The sequence below is a fragment of the Protopterus annectens genome, chromosome 2.part0 (assembly GCF_019279795.1).
Source record: "Protopterus annectens isolate FY-2018-M chromosome 2.part0, PAN1.0, whole genome shotgun sequence".
NCBI lineage: Eukaryota > Metazoa > Chordata > Ceratodontiformes > Protopteridae > Protopterus > Protopterus annectens.
The window spans coordinates 1,727,832,712-1,727,850,731 of record NC_056728.1 but is presented as its reverse complement, the minus strand read 5'-3'; the positions used below and the strand labels follow the sequence as shown (position 1 = coordinate 1,727,850,731).

At 36.9% G+C, this 18,020-nt stretch overlaps 1 protein-coding gene across 1 annotated transcript in view; it reads right to left on the bottom strand.

The window, feature by feature from the left end:
• EPHA8 (EPH receptor A8) overlaps nucleotides 1-18,020 on the bottom strand; it is a 2,987,396-nt gene that overhangs the window by 712,548 nt on the left and 2,256,828 nt on the right. The window contains exon 8 of the mRNA XM_044061766.1: nucleotides 15,003-15,099. Within this exon, the coding sequence (XP_043917701.1) occupies nucleotides 15,003-15,099 (97 nt within the window). The remainder of the gene's footprint in view (nucleotides 1-15,002; nucleotides 15,100-18,020) is intronic.

The window sequence follows — 18,020 nt, the reverse complement described above, 5'->3', positions numbered from 1 at the left end:
ACTCACGTATAAAGTCTCATGGCTGTTGTATTCTCATGTGGGGTTGAAATTAATGATGTAAAAGGAGTTTCTTATTGCCTTTCAATGTTTGCATTTTTATAAGCATTTAGTTCATGCTGCTCTTCAGAAAATCGTATATACCCATTAAGTTATCTATTCTAAAAGGAATTAAAATGCTTTGGGGAAAGGTTACAAGGAAATTGAATTACGATATTTTCAAAATAATACTACATTTGCATTGTCTGTTTTCATGTATTTGAACAAGTGTACATAAATAAATTGTAAGACTGCCTTCAAAAGATTGAAATACAACACTGAAATTCAAATAATCAAGATAAGAAGATCAGAAGCCCACATCAGCGAATGTTTACAATGTCAAAACTTGTAACATTGAATGAGCTATTGCACATGCCAGACAGCACTCTTCTGAATGTGGATCACACTGCAGTTATAAGCACAGCTTCTCCATTTAAACACAGCATGTAAAACAAAACTGCAACTTTTTCAACGTGTTTGCAATGGGAAAACCCCACAACACCCCCCATACATCCTGCAAATTGTATATACCAACTCTGAGATCACACTACAGTGGGGAAAAGGGTACATTTCTTGATCCTCACTGTACCATGACCATCATTCAAAAGCATTGAAAAAGCTATATTTTTGTTTTACATGCTGTGTTTAAATGGAGAAGCTGTTCTTATGACCGCAGCATGATTTCCATTCAGAAGAGTGTTGGCTGATATGTGCAATAGCTGCTTCAATGTTACAAGTTTCTGCATTGTAAACATTCGCTGATGTGAGCTTTTGATCTTGTCTTGATTATTTGAATTTCGTTGTTGTGGTATTTCAATCTTTTCCAGGTAATCCAAATTGTATGCATAGTATTTGCAATATGTGAAAGTACCTAGAAATTACAATTTAACAAAGTCAGAATGTAATTCATTGAAGAATTTGAAGGATATGAATTCAATCCTTGTTGTAAGTAAATCAGAAAAAAGAGGGAATGTTTTTACTCTGAATCACTTTGAATGTGACATAATGTGTAAAGCTTTTTTAAATGAAAATTAATATATCACATCAGTCAGAAATCATTTAAATATTTACAACAATGAATTCATAGACATAGAAAAGAGCTATTATTTTTTTTTTACTAATGATGATGTAAATAATTTATTTGTAAGACATCCACAGATGGCATTTTTTGTGCCATATCGAAGATACATAAAGATAGATGGACCCTCAGGTAGGCCTTCAGTTTCAAGTGTTGGTGGGTTTGGATAACAACAGTTGGGGAATTGAACTTGTATAAGAGGTCACAGTAAGTAAAGTTAGTTTTTTAAGATATCACCTTGACAGGTGAAGTAGATTTGAAGATAAGAATAAAATTGTTTAGAAATAAGACTTCAGCCTGTACTTTTTGCATGCCAGTAGTACCCTTCATTTCCACATCATAAAGTCAGTGCCTATTGACAAATCTATTAGTATTAAAAGAAATACTACTTTTAGTTTAGATAAAGATTTAGCCATATTAGACATGGAAGAGAGATTGAAAGCAAGAGATTACACATATGACATATTAGATGAAGCTAACAGACAAGTTTTTTAAAGATTTTGTACACTTAGATGAAAGGTTATTTTCTAAAAATAAAAGTAAATAAATAACAAAAATCAGACCAAGTTGCAAAGGCTAAGGATATAATATTTTTTTAAGATAAAATAAATAACATTTTCAGAAAGATTTATTAATGTTATAAAGAAGAACTGGCACATGTGTGTTATCAACAGATGTACTCCTGAGTGTGTCATCATTTGGATCCCATCAATTTCAGTTGGTAGTAGCTCAGGTGGATGCAAAATATACCATAGTATATATCAAAAAGAGTAGGGGACCTTTATTTATATACAAAAATAACTCTTATTTACAACATATTTGCATATTTACAAATAATTACAAATGTGCAAATGTATAGATAGACAAATCTATTTTACACATTTTCATAATTTCCTTTATTACAATAAAATTTCATATGTATTAGACCCCCACTAATTGTTCTATATCCACCAACTGATTTTAGCTGAACTATAATCAAGTGTAGGATAACGTAGGAGTAGGTGGTCACTGGCTAAATTGATGCACACAATAATATATCTAAATATATTTTTTATTTAGCACTTTCATCCTATGCACTGACTTCATCAGAATAAACCCTAGCCATCATCTCAATTGCATTTATATAAAATAGCAACTTAAGAACAATTAAAAGTAATTAAAAATGAGTCAAATGATTCATCCAATAAAATCTTAAAGAAATATACCTAAAATAAGCAAAAAGTAAAACAGAAAATGATAAATTACTGCTATTACATACAAAAGACATTTCTTAAAAGCTACTACTTAAACATATTTATAAAAACACATATATGAAAAAAACTAGTTTATAAAACACATCATGTCAAATATTTAAAATATATCCTAAATGCTACAATTTCATAGCATTAAGTTTAAGTAAGGGTTGAATGGAAAGAAATTCATTAAGTCCTGGGGTATTGTGAGCATTCAACCAAAGTTGCCACAAAAGTTCTTTCTGCTCAAGACATTCACCTCCCCTAGTATTTGGGGTTACTCTTCCAAGAATCACAATGTGAAATCTGTCAAACGGTGTACAACTTAAGGAATGTTTATAAAGTGCATTGTTCTCATTCTTCTTCCGTATGTCATAGATGTGCTCATAAATTCATTTGCATACACTTCTTTCTGTTTTGCCCATATAAAATGCTGGGTAGATTGAGCATTTTGATAAATATACAACTTCCTTAGTTTGACAATTATCCTAATAAAAATGTATTGTTGTTCTTGAGTCATTTTCTAGAGTCAAAGTTTCTACTTCCAAAATGTATGAACATTGTTTACAAAACCCAGATTTTAACGTGTCCAAACTGACTATCAACATTCTGGTCAATTTCTAACATCTTTTTAAAACTTTGTGAGGTTTTGTATATGAATAAAGGTCCCCTTCCCATCAGATTGAAAACATTCAGGCCCTACTTAATACTGCTTAATGTTGTTGCTAAAATCCAGTTACTATTAAACATAATTTCATTTATTCTTTTATTCAATATAATCCATATAACATAAGATAACTTTTTATCTCCTCTTTTAACATATGTTTTACTTATATTTTTTAATATATATATTTAATCATATTCATGTTTATTTTATCTAGTTCTTTTATATCTTATCCTTTATATCTCTATATTATTCAAAATCTTTGAAGAATTTTTTTTGCCAGTCCCTTAAATTTTTAGACATTTCATACCACATTCCATCTGGTCCTGTAGCCGAATTTGTACTTACTTGTCCTAATAATTTATCGAGCCCATTTAAAATAATCTCGTTTTCCAACTTTTTTATTCTCTTTTTCTGTTAACTTTTTACTTTCCTTGTTTTTTTCACTATTATCTTTTTTCCTTAAGCATGTCTTGTACATATTGTACTAAGCTATTTGTTATCTTTTCCTAAGTTCTTTCTACTTCTCTTTTGCATTTTTTATTTCTAATATTACACTACAATCTATCTTCACTAATCTGCTTAAGTAACTCAATACTTCTTTTCTATTTCCTTGTAAAAATATATTTGCTTATATAGCAATTCTTGTACTCTCTCTTGATTTCTTTCATATAATTCTTTTTTTGTCACAATACTATCTATCATTATGTTCTAAGCCCTCCAATGCATCAGTGTATGTTCTTTTATATTTTTCTTTCTCTACTTTTCTCACATCATATTCCCTTTGTAAAACATTTTATACCATCCACCATTGGGCCATTTTTTATAACATTTTCTTATAATAATATGCTGTTTCTATAACTGTATTACTAACCTGTTTCTTTCTACATTCCATGCTTTCTTGTCTATCCTTTTTATACCTTTGCCTGTTTTTATATATTCCTTGTTTTCCTTTATCTCTAGCCATATTGCAAGATGATCACAAAATCCTATTTCAATTATTTCACCTTCTCCTATAACTAATCCTTCTGATACTATAAAATAACTTTCAATTCCATGCATATTCCTTTTGTAAGTCCATGATTATCTAACCCATAGTATTAACTTACCACGTTATAACTTCTAACATTTTTCTTACATCGTGTCCTTTCTTTTTATGCTTGTTTCTTAAATAACAAAGTCTTCTGTTATTATAATGTTCATAGTTAGCAAAAATCTGATCACATAAGCTTTCCCTGTCTTTACAATTACAATAAGCATATAATGTTATAATCCCATATACTTGTTTTTTCCATTTTACAACTGCAATGGTTAATCTCACCATTTTTGTTAAACTTACAGCTAATATCTTTACTGTAATTCTATGGAATATGGCTATTCCAGAACACCTCTCATTTCCCAAATTCTAGATTATCCTTCCTTCCCATATTTTCTCTGTTAGTAATCTTGCTTCATTTGTAAAAAAATTTGAATCTTCTAATATAATTACATTTACATCACCTGTATTACACCACTCCAAAACCTCTATTCTTCTTATTATATTCTTAATACTATTCACATTTACTGAAAGCACCATAAGTTCATAAGTAATTAATAGGCTAGCTTTCTTAATATGCCATTCTAAGCCTAGCTGATTTCCATCCCAAAAGTGAAAATCAAACACTGTCCTTCTTTCTGTGAGTCAAAAATCTTAGCCATTATACAGACCCTGTATTTATTATGTTTCATCCATTCTTTTATTTTTCTTTTGTTCTTATCCCTTTTGATTTTATTTTTCTGTCTTTTACCCTTTCACCAATAGAATTTTTTTTTACTACCTCCCAATTTATGTCTTCTTCCTCACTTATTTCAGAACCATCTTCTCTGTCTTCTGTATTATGTTTTCATCTATTTTCTTCTATTTCTACTAGTTATAAAATTGTTTATTTTTTATTTATTTTCTTCTCTTGTTCTTTTTCCTTACTCATTTTCATTTCTGAAATCCAACCATAATGTACAATTTTGTTACATTTATAAAATTTTAATTCACAATTTTGCATCATGCCCCATTTCCCCACAAATATAACAATCTGATGTTTTTAATTTTCATTCATGACTGAGGGGTATCGGTTCCGTCCTTAGAACTGATTCAGCCATTATAACAAGCTCGCGCCAGCCAAAAAGCTCTCAAGCTAAGTTTACCCAAAGTGCACCTCTCTCTATCACCTCAGAACTCGTTTGCCTCGTAGAGTATCAAGACCCATCAGGCCAGCTCTCAAGCTAAGTGGTTTAGATTTTCTATTCCAACTTTAATAATATTTCGTTACCTTTGAGAGGTCTCCCTTTTTATATTACTAGTTGTAGCCATTGATAGTTTGCTTACCCTTTCTATCTGTTTGAGTGATTCTTTTCCTGATTCCTTATCAAATTTTGGTATTTCTTCATAAAACTGATGGTACAGGCCCTACCCTTACCTCTGTGGTAATCTTTAATACCATTGCTGGTACCCCCCCCCCCTTTTCCTTCCATTTACCCATTGGGTATTCTTTATTACCATTGTTGGTAACTAAAAAAAAAAAAAAAAATCAGTCTTTTTTTTTCTTGACTGTGTGTGTGTGTGTGTGTGTGTGTGTGTGTGTGTGTGTGTGTGTGTGTGTGTGTGTGTGTACGCCTCTGTTTCATCTACTGTTGTTCTGACAGGGTCTTTCCCTTATTGCTGCAGTGATTTGCTACTTGAATTGTAGATTGTTTGTGATAATGGCTGATAAGAAGGGAACAACAGGTTTTAAACAATGGGATAAATGTGGCAGGAAAATGCCAAACTCTAATGGACATTTGTCTTGCATTTATTGTCTTGATGTTCCGCACTTCAAAGTGCAACCCCCATGTGACCTATGTAAGGGCTTTAGTGCCCGCACATTGGCTGAGAGAAAGAACAATTTAATATTGAAAGGTCTCTTGAAAACGCCTTTCTCAGAGGCTTTATCTGAGATGGAGATCTCAACCCCTACTAAAAAGAACATAAGAAGAGGAGTCAGTCTGTACCTTTCTCTCCTCATACCAGTGAGCCTAAATCTGTTAAGTTCCCCACAGAACCAAAACCAAAACATCCAAAATTGAGTTCTGCACCCATTTCAGCACCGGAGTCTCAAACTCAATCTACAGTGCCTCCTTTGCTATGGAACCAACCATAACTTCAACACCTATGGTACCAACCACTGCTATGGTACCAATGCCCCTCCCGGCACCAAAAATAGTCTCCCCAATTCAGGTCACTACCCCTCTCCTATACAACCTACTGGTCCTTTGACCACAGTGCCCAAGGGTGAAACCTTATCTCGGACCAGATATTCCTCACCGGTAGATCCTTTTTTTGGGCAAAAATTGAGCCCATTTTTTGAACAGCCTGATTCTTCATCAGGGATGTCAACCCGTTCCTCCAAGAGCCTTTCAGAACTTGTAGTATGATGCACTGATCAGCTCCTAGTGGCCAGAGGAATTCCAACTCCTTCTATATCCTTTGCCACCAACACTGCAGAAATACAATATCACCACAGAAAGAAAGAAGCCAGTGTATACCTTCTGAATGTTTAATAAAATCATGAATCTACAATACATCCACCACAAAAACAGGTAAAAAGCTTCTCTAGTGGCTCAGCTGGTTTAGCCTTTACCCACCTTGAGGCGAGGAATTTTCTCCACAGACACCGACATATATTCCTCCTTCAACCTCCTTGCAGGTATTGGAGGCCTCAATGCCGACACCTATCCTAGTTCCAACTTCTTTGTGTTCATTGGTAGATCTTACCATGGCTCCAGTGCTTACTACATGGTCCTCAATTCAGTCAGAGCCAACCCATCATTGGGATCATGACTGGTCTGTTGGCACTGTGACCCCTAGTACGGCACCTATTTTTCTATGGTGCCGTCTACTATGGTTCCGGTTGTTTTGACAGCACCGGGTCCTCTCACGGCTCCTTCCCTTGGGTTGGGCTCATTGGAGCAGTATGTGATCCTGGTCCTGAGGTTGTCTTTCTTGGTTCTGGGCTCCCATTCCTCTTTCCAGGTGATGGAGAGGGCACTCACCTCAGAAGGCTCGCAGCTGGTTCTTTCAGCACCAGCATGCCACATATACATGTCCTCTGAACTGCAGCTGACACAGTCCACTACCCTGGGATAATGAGCATGGGAACCTCAAGATACCCTACTTAAGGGCACCTTCTCTTCGGAGTCTCCTTCAGATGCCCATGCTGAGAAAGCACCCTGCAAGAGATCATGCAAGAGGAAGCAAGTGGATTCCCCTGAAGAATCCCTTACCAAAGATACAGACTACAATGAGGAGGAAAGGTCCCCACAGTCGCTCCCTGAGGATGTCTACTTTGGAGACATACTAGAAATCTTAAAGCAGCGGGGAGACTGGAAGCCCTCCAAACCTTCCTCTGAGGAGTCTGCTTTTTGTGCTCATCCCTCTACTTCCTGGTTGACCCTGCTTGCAGATGATCTAGTCTAGCTCAATGTGCAGCATGCCTGGAAGAGTCTTGGTGCCATTGACCCTATCCCCTGGAGACCAGACAAAATTCTCTCCCCGCCAGAGGATCACCCTCATTGGTCCAAAGGCTTAGCAGTAGATGCTATGGTGGTGGTGGCCACTAGGAAAGAACTCACCGAGGAGAGTCCTCATGTCCATCCAAACAGGGAGTCTCAGACAATGGACAGACTAGAGAAGCAGATGTATGCTTCATTGACCTTTGCCATTTGGTTCTTGAATTACTTGGCACACTTTATCCATCTCCAGAGAGACCTGATCACAGAACTCTTGAGAACCCTAGCAGGAGTAGTATTTGATGAGGTGCATGGCATAGTTGCATCACAGCTTGCCACACTGAAATCCATATCTAATTCATCCATGTGGTTGATCAGTCATATTACTGAAGGCGAGGCTAGAGCAGTGGGTGCAGGCGTTAGCATGAGACGTCACACCTGGATGTGCTTATGTGAATTTGTGGACCCTTTTAACTTTTCTTTTGTCAATGGTGCTGTTGACTCTTCCTCCCTTTTTGGCCCAAAGGTAAAAGGCACATTAGCCAGGTGTGAAAATGACGACAAGACCCTGTCTGCCATGGGCATGCATTTTTCTACTCCCCAGTGATCCTATTCTGGGAATCAGAGGAGTGGAAATATCTGGTACAAAAATCCCATGGTCCTTTCCGAAACACACGTGGCAAGTTTTCTGCTCGGGCAAGAGGGTGAAACTCATCAGGAAGACACCCCTCCTGAGGCAGAGGGGGTCCGCGTAATCAGGGTTCCAGGGAATCTTTCTCTGGACAACCCTATCATTGCTCCTGAAGAGCAGCCCAATTGCTTACCTCTGGAAGCAGACGGGGGATGTTTTTCTCTGCACCAGCTTGCCTGGCAATCCACAATGACAGATTCTTGGGTGCAGATGATAATAACCAGAGGTTATCACATCCCTTTCATCCTTTACCTGAGGCAGCGAAGGCAAATTCCCTATGTTCCACCCAGTCAATGGGATGCAGCATCACAGGAAATTCAAAAGCTGCTTCTAAACAGAGTCATGCAAACATTCCCGCTAGACCAGACAGAATACAGATTTTACTCAAGGTTCTTTGTAGTGCCAAAAAAGACAGTGGACTGGAGACCAATTTTGATCCTCAGCATCCTAAACAAGTTCTTCAGACACACAAAATTCCGGATGGTCTTGGTTCCATCTATTCTCCCATTCCTGGAGAAAGATGATTGTATGTGCCTGATAGATCTCCAGGATATGTATTATCACATAAAAATGGACACATGCTCAAGGAGATTCCTCCACTTCCAGCTGGGTGCCAATCACTACCAATTTTGAGCTCTGCTCTTTGGTCTATCTACAGCCCCCAGAATGTTCACCAAATGTATGGCAGTGGTAACAGCTAACTTGAGACTGCAAGTATTCTGGGTGTTTCCGCATTTAGACGATTGGTTCCTTACTGCCCCTACCAAGTGTCTGCTGTTTCTAGCCTTACACTACACCCTACATCTAGCAAGCTCCCTAGGGATCTCAATAAATGAAGAAAAGTCCAAATTGGTACCTACTTAAAATCTAGAATTCATAGGAGCAACTTTCGATATTGCCTGGTCAACGTCCTGCTTCACAGGCTCCAAAGACCAAGGTCTCAACTCCAAGTGATACTCTCTTAGGACAAGGTCTCAGCTCATGCAGTCCTTCAACTACTAGGATCAATGTCAGCAACAATTACTATTGTTGCTGTAACAAGACTACATGTGAGACTTCTACAATGGCTCCTAACATTACAGTGGTCCCCTTTAACTCATCCTATGTCTTTTCTGATCCACATAAAAAAAGAAAACTATGCAAACAAGACTTAAATTGGTGGATGAAGCCAGAAAAGGACATATGGAGTCGTCCCTTCTCACCCTCTCAGCCCAAGGCCATAGTGACCATGGATGCATTCTTGATGGGGTGGGGGGACATTTCCAGGGAAAGACCGTCCAAGGCACTTGGTCCCCCGTGGAGGTCAACCTGCATATCAATGTTCTAGAACTGAGAGCAGTGCTTCTGGCATTGCAAGCATTCTGATCTATTCTCCCTTCAGGGACAATTGCTATCTAGTCAGACAACATGTCCATAGGCTGGTATATCAACAAAGAGGGGGGAACCAAATCCTACCTGTTATATCAAGAAGCCATGAAAGTTTGGCAATGGGTGATATCTTCCAACTTCTTTCCGATAGCAATGCACATTCCCGGGGATTCCAATGTGATTGTGGACAAGATGAGAAGATGCATTCTCCTGTCTTACGAGTGGTCCCTCAATCCTGTCATAGCGGTGAAGATCTTCAACCACTGGGCCAGCCTTGCTGTGATTTATTCATGTCTCCCACAAACCACAAATGCAGCAGCTACTTTGCCCTATTCCCCCCTCAGGGGGAGCCCCAGAGGGACAGTCCAATACACAATCGGCCCATGTGACTTCTTTATGCTTTTCCTCCTCTTACTCTGATCCCACAATTCCTAAAGAAATGTTGAGAAGCAGAGTGATCTTCATTGCATCCTACTGGCCCCAATAAGTTTGGTTTCCCTTCCTTTGGCCTCATCTAGTCCACCAACTGTGGACTCTAGATACAACTCTGCATTTGCTGTCGCACCCGCTAGTGTTGCTCCATCCAAACATTTTAAGTCTGAAGCTGACAGCTTGGTTCTTCCACTTCCAGTAATTGCCAGGCAGAATAATCTATCCTCCCTGTACAATACATCCTTCTGGCTTCTGTAAGCCATCTACCAGGAAACTTTATCTCAGTAAATGGAAAAGATTCATAGTTTGTTCTCAAGGAAAAGGGCTAGACCCCTTTTTGGCTTTGGTTAGTTCTGTACTGGACTATTTATCGAATCTCCTTAATTTGGGAGTGGCTGCTTCCACTATTCAAGTACACCTGGTGGTTATCTCAAACTTCCACAATGGCTTCCAGGACTCCTCTTTGATATCTCACCATCTCTGTAAGATCTTTTTGAAAGGCATTACACATATTAGACCACCCTTGAAGGAACCAGTCGAACCTTGGAATTTGACACTAGTTCTACAAAGCATGACTCATCCTTTCTTTGCACCAGCTGCCACTTGCAATATGAAGTTTTTACCTTGGAAAACTCTATTCTTGGTAGCAATTATTTCAGCAAGGCGAATATCTGAACTACAAGCTTTATGCATAAAACGACCTTACATGGTTTTCCATAAAGACAGAGTATCACTTCAGACTAACCTTCCTTTTTACCCAAAGTTATCTCGCATTTGACTATTAATCAATCAATTGGCCTTTCAGTCTTCTTCCCCAATTTTTCTAATAAAGAAGAATATTGTCTGCATTTGTTGGATGCCCATAGACAATTACATTTCTGCTTGGACAGGACTAAATCACTATGACAATCTAACCAATTATTCTTATCCTTCTCATGGCCAAAATTGGGAAAAAACTTTTTCTAAAGTTTCCTAGCTGAATGGCTGAGAGATTGTATTTCCTTTCCCAACCAACCGAACAAAGTCCTCCTACCAACTAAGGTCAAAGCACACATAACCAGATCAGTTGTGACATCTGTTGCCTTCCATTCAAGAGCTTCCATAGATGACATTTCTGCAGCAGCCACATGAGCCACTCTTCATACTTTTATCACTCATTACAGATTGGACTTGGTCTCCATGGGGAGAGCATCCTTTGTCTCAATGGTGCTCAGGAATATCCTTCCATAGGGCCTCCCAGGACATAAAGTAGCTAGGGACTCTGTCCGATCAGTCATGAATGAATGAAGATTAACAACATCAGATAAAGAAGTTGTGTTCTTACCATTCATGACATCTCACCCTCCTCCCCCCTCTGAAAGACTCCTGGAGGTTGGATTTGGTCCTACCTTTGTGATAGGGAATTTGCTCAGACAACGCCTCTGCTTTCTTTCTTACAGGAAAACTTGATCTGAGGTGATAGATAGAGAGGCACTATGGCTAAGCGTAGCTCGAGAGTTTTTTGACTGGCTCAAACTTTTTATAACGGCCAACTCGATTCTGAGGACGGAACTGATACCCATCAGTCATGAATGAATGTAGATGGACAACACAGATGAAATGTTATGGTAAGAACATAACTTCTTTTTTTTTGTTATGGTTACTTATCAAATGTCCTTCTTTTCTACAAAAAAAAAAATCCCTCCTCATTTATCATGTTTGGTATATACTGTGTATGTACATATATATATATATATATATATATATATATATATATATATATATATATATATATATATATATATATATATATATATATATATATATATATATATATATATATACATACATATACATGCATGTATATAATTTTTCTCTTTCTGTTTTAACACAATATTACAATACCAGCCAGCAGTCCATAAACATTTGTAAGGCCAGTACTTCTTTAAATAAAGTTTTTAAATGTCCTTTCTAGGTCTCTTTCTACCTCTGTTCAAAATCATACATGCATTTTTCTTTTTTATGTCCCTGTTAAATGCTTTTATCACATAAAGATTCCAAGAGATACAGTCTTTCTTTGTTTCATATTCTCAAAGAAAATTTTCCATTGAAGAAACAGTCTCAAATATAATGTCACAAAATGTCTCTTTGTTAATAAGAATAAATGGTCTTAGTGCTTTTACACCCAAAGGAGGTAGGAAATTGTCCCACACTTCATACCTGTCCATTTCTTTATCTTTTTTATTTTGAATCGTTAACACATACTTCCATTTTTCATTTTCATCTGCTATCTTTTCTTTTACTCCCCTTCTGCTTTCTTTTCCTTTCTTTGTATATGTTTTCTTTTTCATCTCACCATTCTTCTTCAGGATTGTCTCAGCATCCTCCTTTTGTATTTTTTCCATAATGCCCCCGCCAAGGAAACACCCCCTTCATTTTCTGTTTCACTCTGCATTACTAGAGGGTTGTAATTCTGCAGCCATCATTTGCTGACTCATCTCCACCAAGCAGATTTCATTGCAACATCTCCTCAGAATAATGCACACATTCTCTGGTTTTGATATTTGCTTTCTCTTCCATTTCTCTCACATCACCATCATTTCCTTCTCTCTCCATCTACCGTCCAGTTTTTCTGGGCCACCTCTGTGCCTGGAATGGAAACAGAAAGTGCTCCTGCAAAATTGATCCCACTTGCAAGAATGATGATTAAGGGAGGTTCCCGATGCCCTGGCCAAATTTATCTTAGTAGTATAAATACCACCTTGGTCTCCTCTGAATAGAGGTAACTAGCTTAGTGGGACTAATGTGGTCAATAAAAGATAGCTAACTAACTAACTAACTAACTAAATAAATAAATAAATCTATAAATAAGTTGCCCTGAAACACATATCAGTGCAGCTACTGCACATTTTATTTATATTTATGGCTGCCACTACTTATCTCATCTTTAAGCAGTAAAACATATTTAAAATATTTTAATTACTTCTACCCTGCCTCACTTCAATTACTTGGAAATACCAATAATTTTTTTAAATATATTTAAAGACAAAACATGTCCATCTTGTTTATTAAAATCTGTATGTAGCCTTCTGCATTACTACCAGCTTGCCCATGGTGCATATTACAGTAGTGTAACATACTGCAAATGCATAACCATGCTCACTAGTATGCAAATGAACAGTATATTAGACAGCTGATCCCACTGGCTTGAATGATTTCAGAAAGATGGGGAGGAATGTGGTATTGTTGTAAAAAATAACAAGACATTCCTTGTAAATCAACAATTTATATAAATAACATACCATAGCAGAATTTTGTGGAAGTCATATATGACACATGAATGATGATGAGAGTACTAATTTGATCTATAGATGGTGTCTTTTGACCCAACAATATTCCACTGTAGGTGAACTATGAAATATTACTTCCTGCCTTAGTGTGTTGCCTAAGTATATCATAGCAGACAAAAATGTTCCAGAGTGTAGAAGTTTTCAAAGAAATAAACATGCATGAACAGGAGGAACTTATTCTTCTTGCTTTTTCCCAGTTAGGGGTCACCACAGTGGATTACCTGTCTGCTCATGATTGGCAGTGGAGTTTTACGGTGTCAACCTGGTGCCCAACCTTCCACAGAAGGCACACACTAACACCTAGGGCCAATTTGGAGTGTCCAATCCACCAACAGCATGCCTTTGGGATGTGGGAGGAAACCAGAGCACTCAGATGAAACCCATGCCACCACAGGGAGGACATGCAGTCTCTGCACAGAAGGCACTCCAGCCGAGAATTGAACCAGAAAACCTCTTGCTGTGAGGTAGCAACACTAACCGCTGCACCACAGTGGCCTCCCTATGAACAGGAGGAACACCGTCTAAAAATGAATACTTGGTTCCCACTAAAAGGGGAAGATATTATTCTGTGTAAACTGTGTTGCATAAGCTGAGTAGTTTCTGAAAGGTTGTTGGAACATGGTAACAGGACACATAGATATACACGATTCAAACACACAAACAATAACACAATCATTTCAACTGTGGTATTAAAACATGGAATGGCTAACCAGAAAATGCAGCTCTTGCAATAATCAAGAAATGAACCAGAGAAAATTATGCAAATTTTAATTACCTGTTATCAAGAAGTCCCGTGTAACTGATATAATCATATTCAGAGCAGCTCGCATCTTGCAATAGAAAAAACACTGAACTGTTTAAATAACCACTATTACTGCTTACTTAGAGAAAAATAATTTTCCAGTAACCTATGCCTTAATACAGAAACACAGCACAGTCTCAGAAATCTAATTAAACATTATGTTTTGACTCTTGCAACTTGTAACTAGGAGTTGATAGTTACACTCTTGAGATGTACTTTTGATGAGCTACCTGTTATCTGAGATGGTATTGGATCAAGTATGTGTTAAAGATCACATGGCACTTTCTCAAAATCAAACAAAAAAAAGATTAAAATTTCTTGCGTGGGATGAGCTTCCTTCTACCTTAAAAGGTTTTATTTCTGGCACGTGCTAAAAGTCACATGGTACATATTAAATAAAAAAAGATTAGCATTTCTTTAGTGTTTTTGCTCCCCCTGCCCCATTCACTACAAATATTATATAGGGTCATAGAGGGGAAAAGATGGGAATTTAATATGACTACTTACCTGATATGACTTAACGAATAATATATTGGATTATACTGTAGCTGCTGCTGCCTGGGCCAAGTTTGAATTATTTTTGCTGCAACATAATGAGGGTGCTACATTGCACACACTGATTTAGACATCAGATGTTCATATACAATGAAAAATTGAAATTCAGATTACAGCATAAGCATGTGACAATCTGCATATTTAAATAACATTTGCATTACCTACCTTTGTCTACCATATCACCTTACTTTTCAGAGCTATATAATCACTGGTATAGTGTTAGAATATATTTGTTGATACTGGCACTAGGTAAAAACATGTTGTTGGCATTCAACAATACTCCGTTTGACATACCTTTTTCTGCAGAGAAGTGTTGCCAGCAGAATTATAAGTCCAGTTACTAAAGCTAGACATACCCAAACGATGGTCATTGTATCATACCTAAGAGAAACTGAACATGATAGTGAAAAAAAAAAAAGAGAGAGAAAGAAAATTGAATGTTTCTGCTGATATTGGGCAATCCAATACATGTAACAAATGTGGCTACTTGATCCCATAGACATTATTGAATTCTTTAGCTGAGTATTAAATATTCATTGGCAGCATTATCCACATTACCCATAATAAATTCATTTGACATCACAAAAAATAGCATTTTTCTGTTGGTTAGTGAGTGGTATATTCTCTTCTATTATTTTACAAAAAAAAGCAAGAGAAGCTTTTTTCAGTTTTGTGATTTTTTTTTATTCATTCCCAGGTAATATGATTAAATGAGTCTAATTTACATAATCAACATTTTAAAACAGCACAATTCATATGGTTGAAACCATATACTCAATGTTTTAAAAAGTCAAAGTGTTTGAACTGAGAGCATGGTACAGTGGGTATTGGAGAATGTGCTCGTTTTTTTTCCAATGTAGTGTGATCTCTAAGTTGGTATATATAATTACCATACGCTGTAGGGGGTGCGGGGATGATTGCCTGCCTATAAAAACACTGTTTGTCCTTTGTCCTTCTTTTTCAGCTTTTTAAAATGTCATCATATGGCAGAATTTGTGGACATGCCAAGAATTAGCAAAAGTGGCACTTCAGAGGATTCACTCACAAAAATATTTGCAAAAACAAAGGGACGTGATCCAAAGTACATGTAAAACTAGTAAACACTGTACGTCACAGGAAATCTTGGCATCTTGGATATCCCACCAGTACTTAACTGTCTTACTTGACTAGGAGTATATGTATTTCAGTTTCAAGCCTTGCTTTCTGATGTCATAAAGTCAAGAATTTCAAATGTGGCTACATTGTTTCTCAATCCACATATCATATCATTCAATGAAGCCATTCATTAAAGAGTTGTTGAAATAAACTATAGCATTTTAATTTTTCTAAACCGGAGACCATTCTTTGATTTACGCAACAAAACATAAATATCATCTATTTTATGCATATTGATTATTACCATGTCATCAGCATCCCTCCTTCCCACATTTAATCTCTCCATTACAGTTTTACTGGCCTCCTCATAACCCTGACCTTACCACATCACTCACTTCTCCTTTGATTTTCCACTGTTACTAGCAGGTACTTTGCTCCCTGATCTAGATTGTCAAAAAGACAGAGTAAGGGAATTATACTTTAAACAATTGCTGCAAGACCTATCTCAGCAATAAATCATTTGTGAATATTGTTCTAATGTAGTCTCCTCTATTATTTAATATTTCAACTTTATATGCTTTTGAAGCTCATATGTTTTCCATTTTTATATGTGTGGGTGTTTTTTTCTCACATCTGAGCAGATCAAGAAATTGATTCCCACTGACCAGTGCTGTACCCCAATTACCACATTTAAATAAGTAATCATTATCATTACCAACAGCATCCCCCTGCTTCACATTATTATACGGGGTCGGGGTGCCGTGTCAACTGTATTCAGAGGCACTCCCTAAACTTTTTCAACATGCCTGTCTGCCTCATCTTTTGTCATGTAATCCATGCATCTCTTGGCTGAATATCCTTGTCACCCATTAACTCCGTCCTGTCTCTCCCAAAACTGTTTTACCAGCTCATATTCTGCTTTCTTGCACATGTGACCAGATAACCATAATCTGGTCTCCTTGACCTTCTCTGTAAATGGGACTACTTAGGCTTCTAGTCTAATGTCATCATTTCTTCATCTGTCTCATGGTGTCCATCATCATTATCCTATTCTGGCTCTTTCCATTTCCATCACCTGCAGATTCTTCGGTTGCTCTGCCTTCAATGCCCAGGTTTTTGTGCCATACAGAAAGACCTTCCTTTTCAGACATTTTTGGCATTCCTTTGGATTCTTTGACATTCATTTGTCATATTCTACCTCTGACAGTTTGTGCCACTTGGCTGAATCACCTCTGATTGCAGCATTGACCTTGTCATTCAAACTCCCCGGCTCCTCAATCATATCTTCATATCGCACACATACTTGAAGCTGTTAACTTTTTCCATTGATTTTACTTTCATCTCAGTTTTAAGCATCTGATTTCCAGCATTTACTAACCTAACTATTGTCTTGTTTGTACTCAGTTTCTCCCATGTTCCTTCAGTTTTCAATTTCATTTTCTTATCATTTTCTGAAGTTGCTACTCATAGTCTATCTTTAATGCCATGTTCATTGATTGAATACAACAGCTTTGTTGACCTGTCCCCATTGACATGTTTATAAATGTAGCCAGTCACCAGTATGGCCAGGAGTGGTCTCACAGCTGAACTCTGTTGCATACCTCCTAGTGCAGATGACCCCTCTGTGGGGCAAGTAAGCCCAGTAAACATATGACAATGCCTCAGCAAAAAAAACACAACAGATCTGGACACTCCTAAGATGGTTTGAGGTCTCAGAAACATTAGCGGAATTAGTGCTGGCTATATACATGGGTATAGAGAATATTGTGACTCACAGAGGGGGTGATACTAATAACACCTTTTCACTGAATCCCATTTGTCATTTTGAGGAAGATGCTATATAAATATATATATATATATATATATATATATATATATATATATATATATATATATATATATATCGGTATATGTGAAATATATATTTCATTAAACTAAATATCAAGCTATTGGCATTGGGAGTATTGGTTAATTTTGACTAGTTTATATCTATCTATATAACTATCTCTCACTCTCTCTCTCTCTAGAGATATATATATATATATATATATATATATATGTGTGGGTCTACTTTACATGACCCAAAACTCATTTGACAGAATTTCATTTAACTGAGACCAAATCACCTAATTTTCAAAATACTGAAAATTCATTTGACTGAAACTCAATTCACCAAAAGCTTACAATGCTGAATTTCAGAATACTAAATTGTAAAAT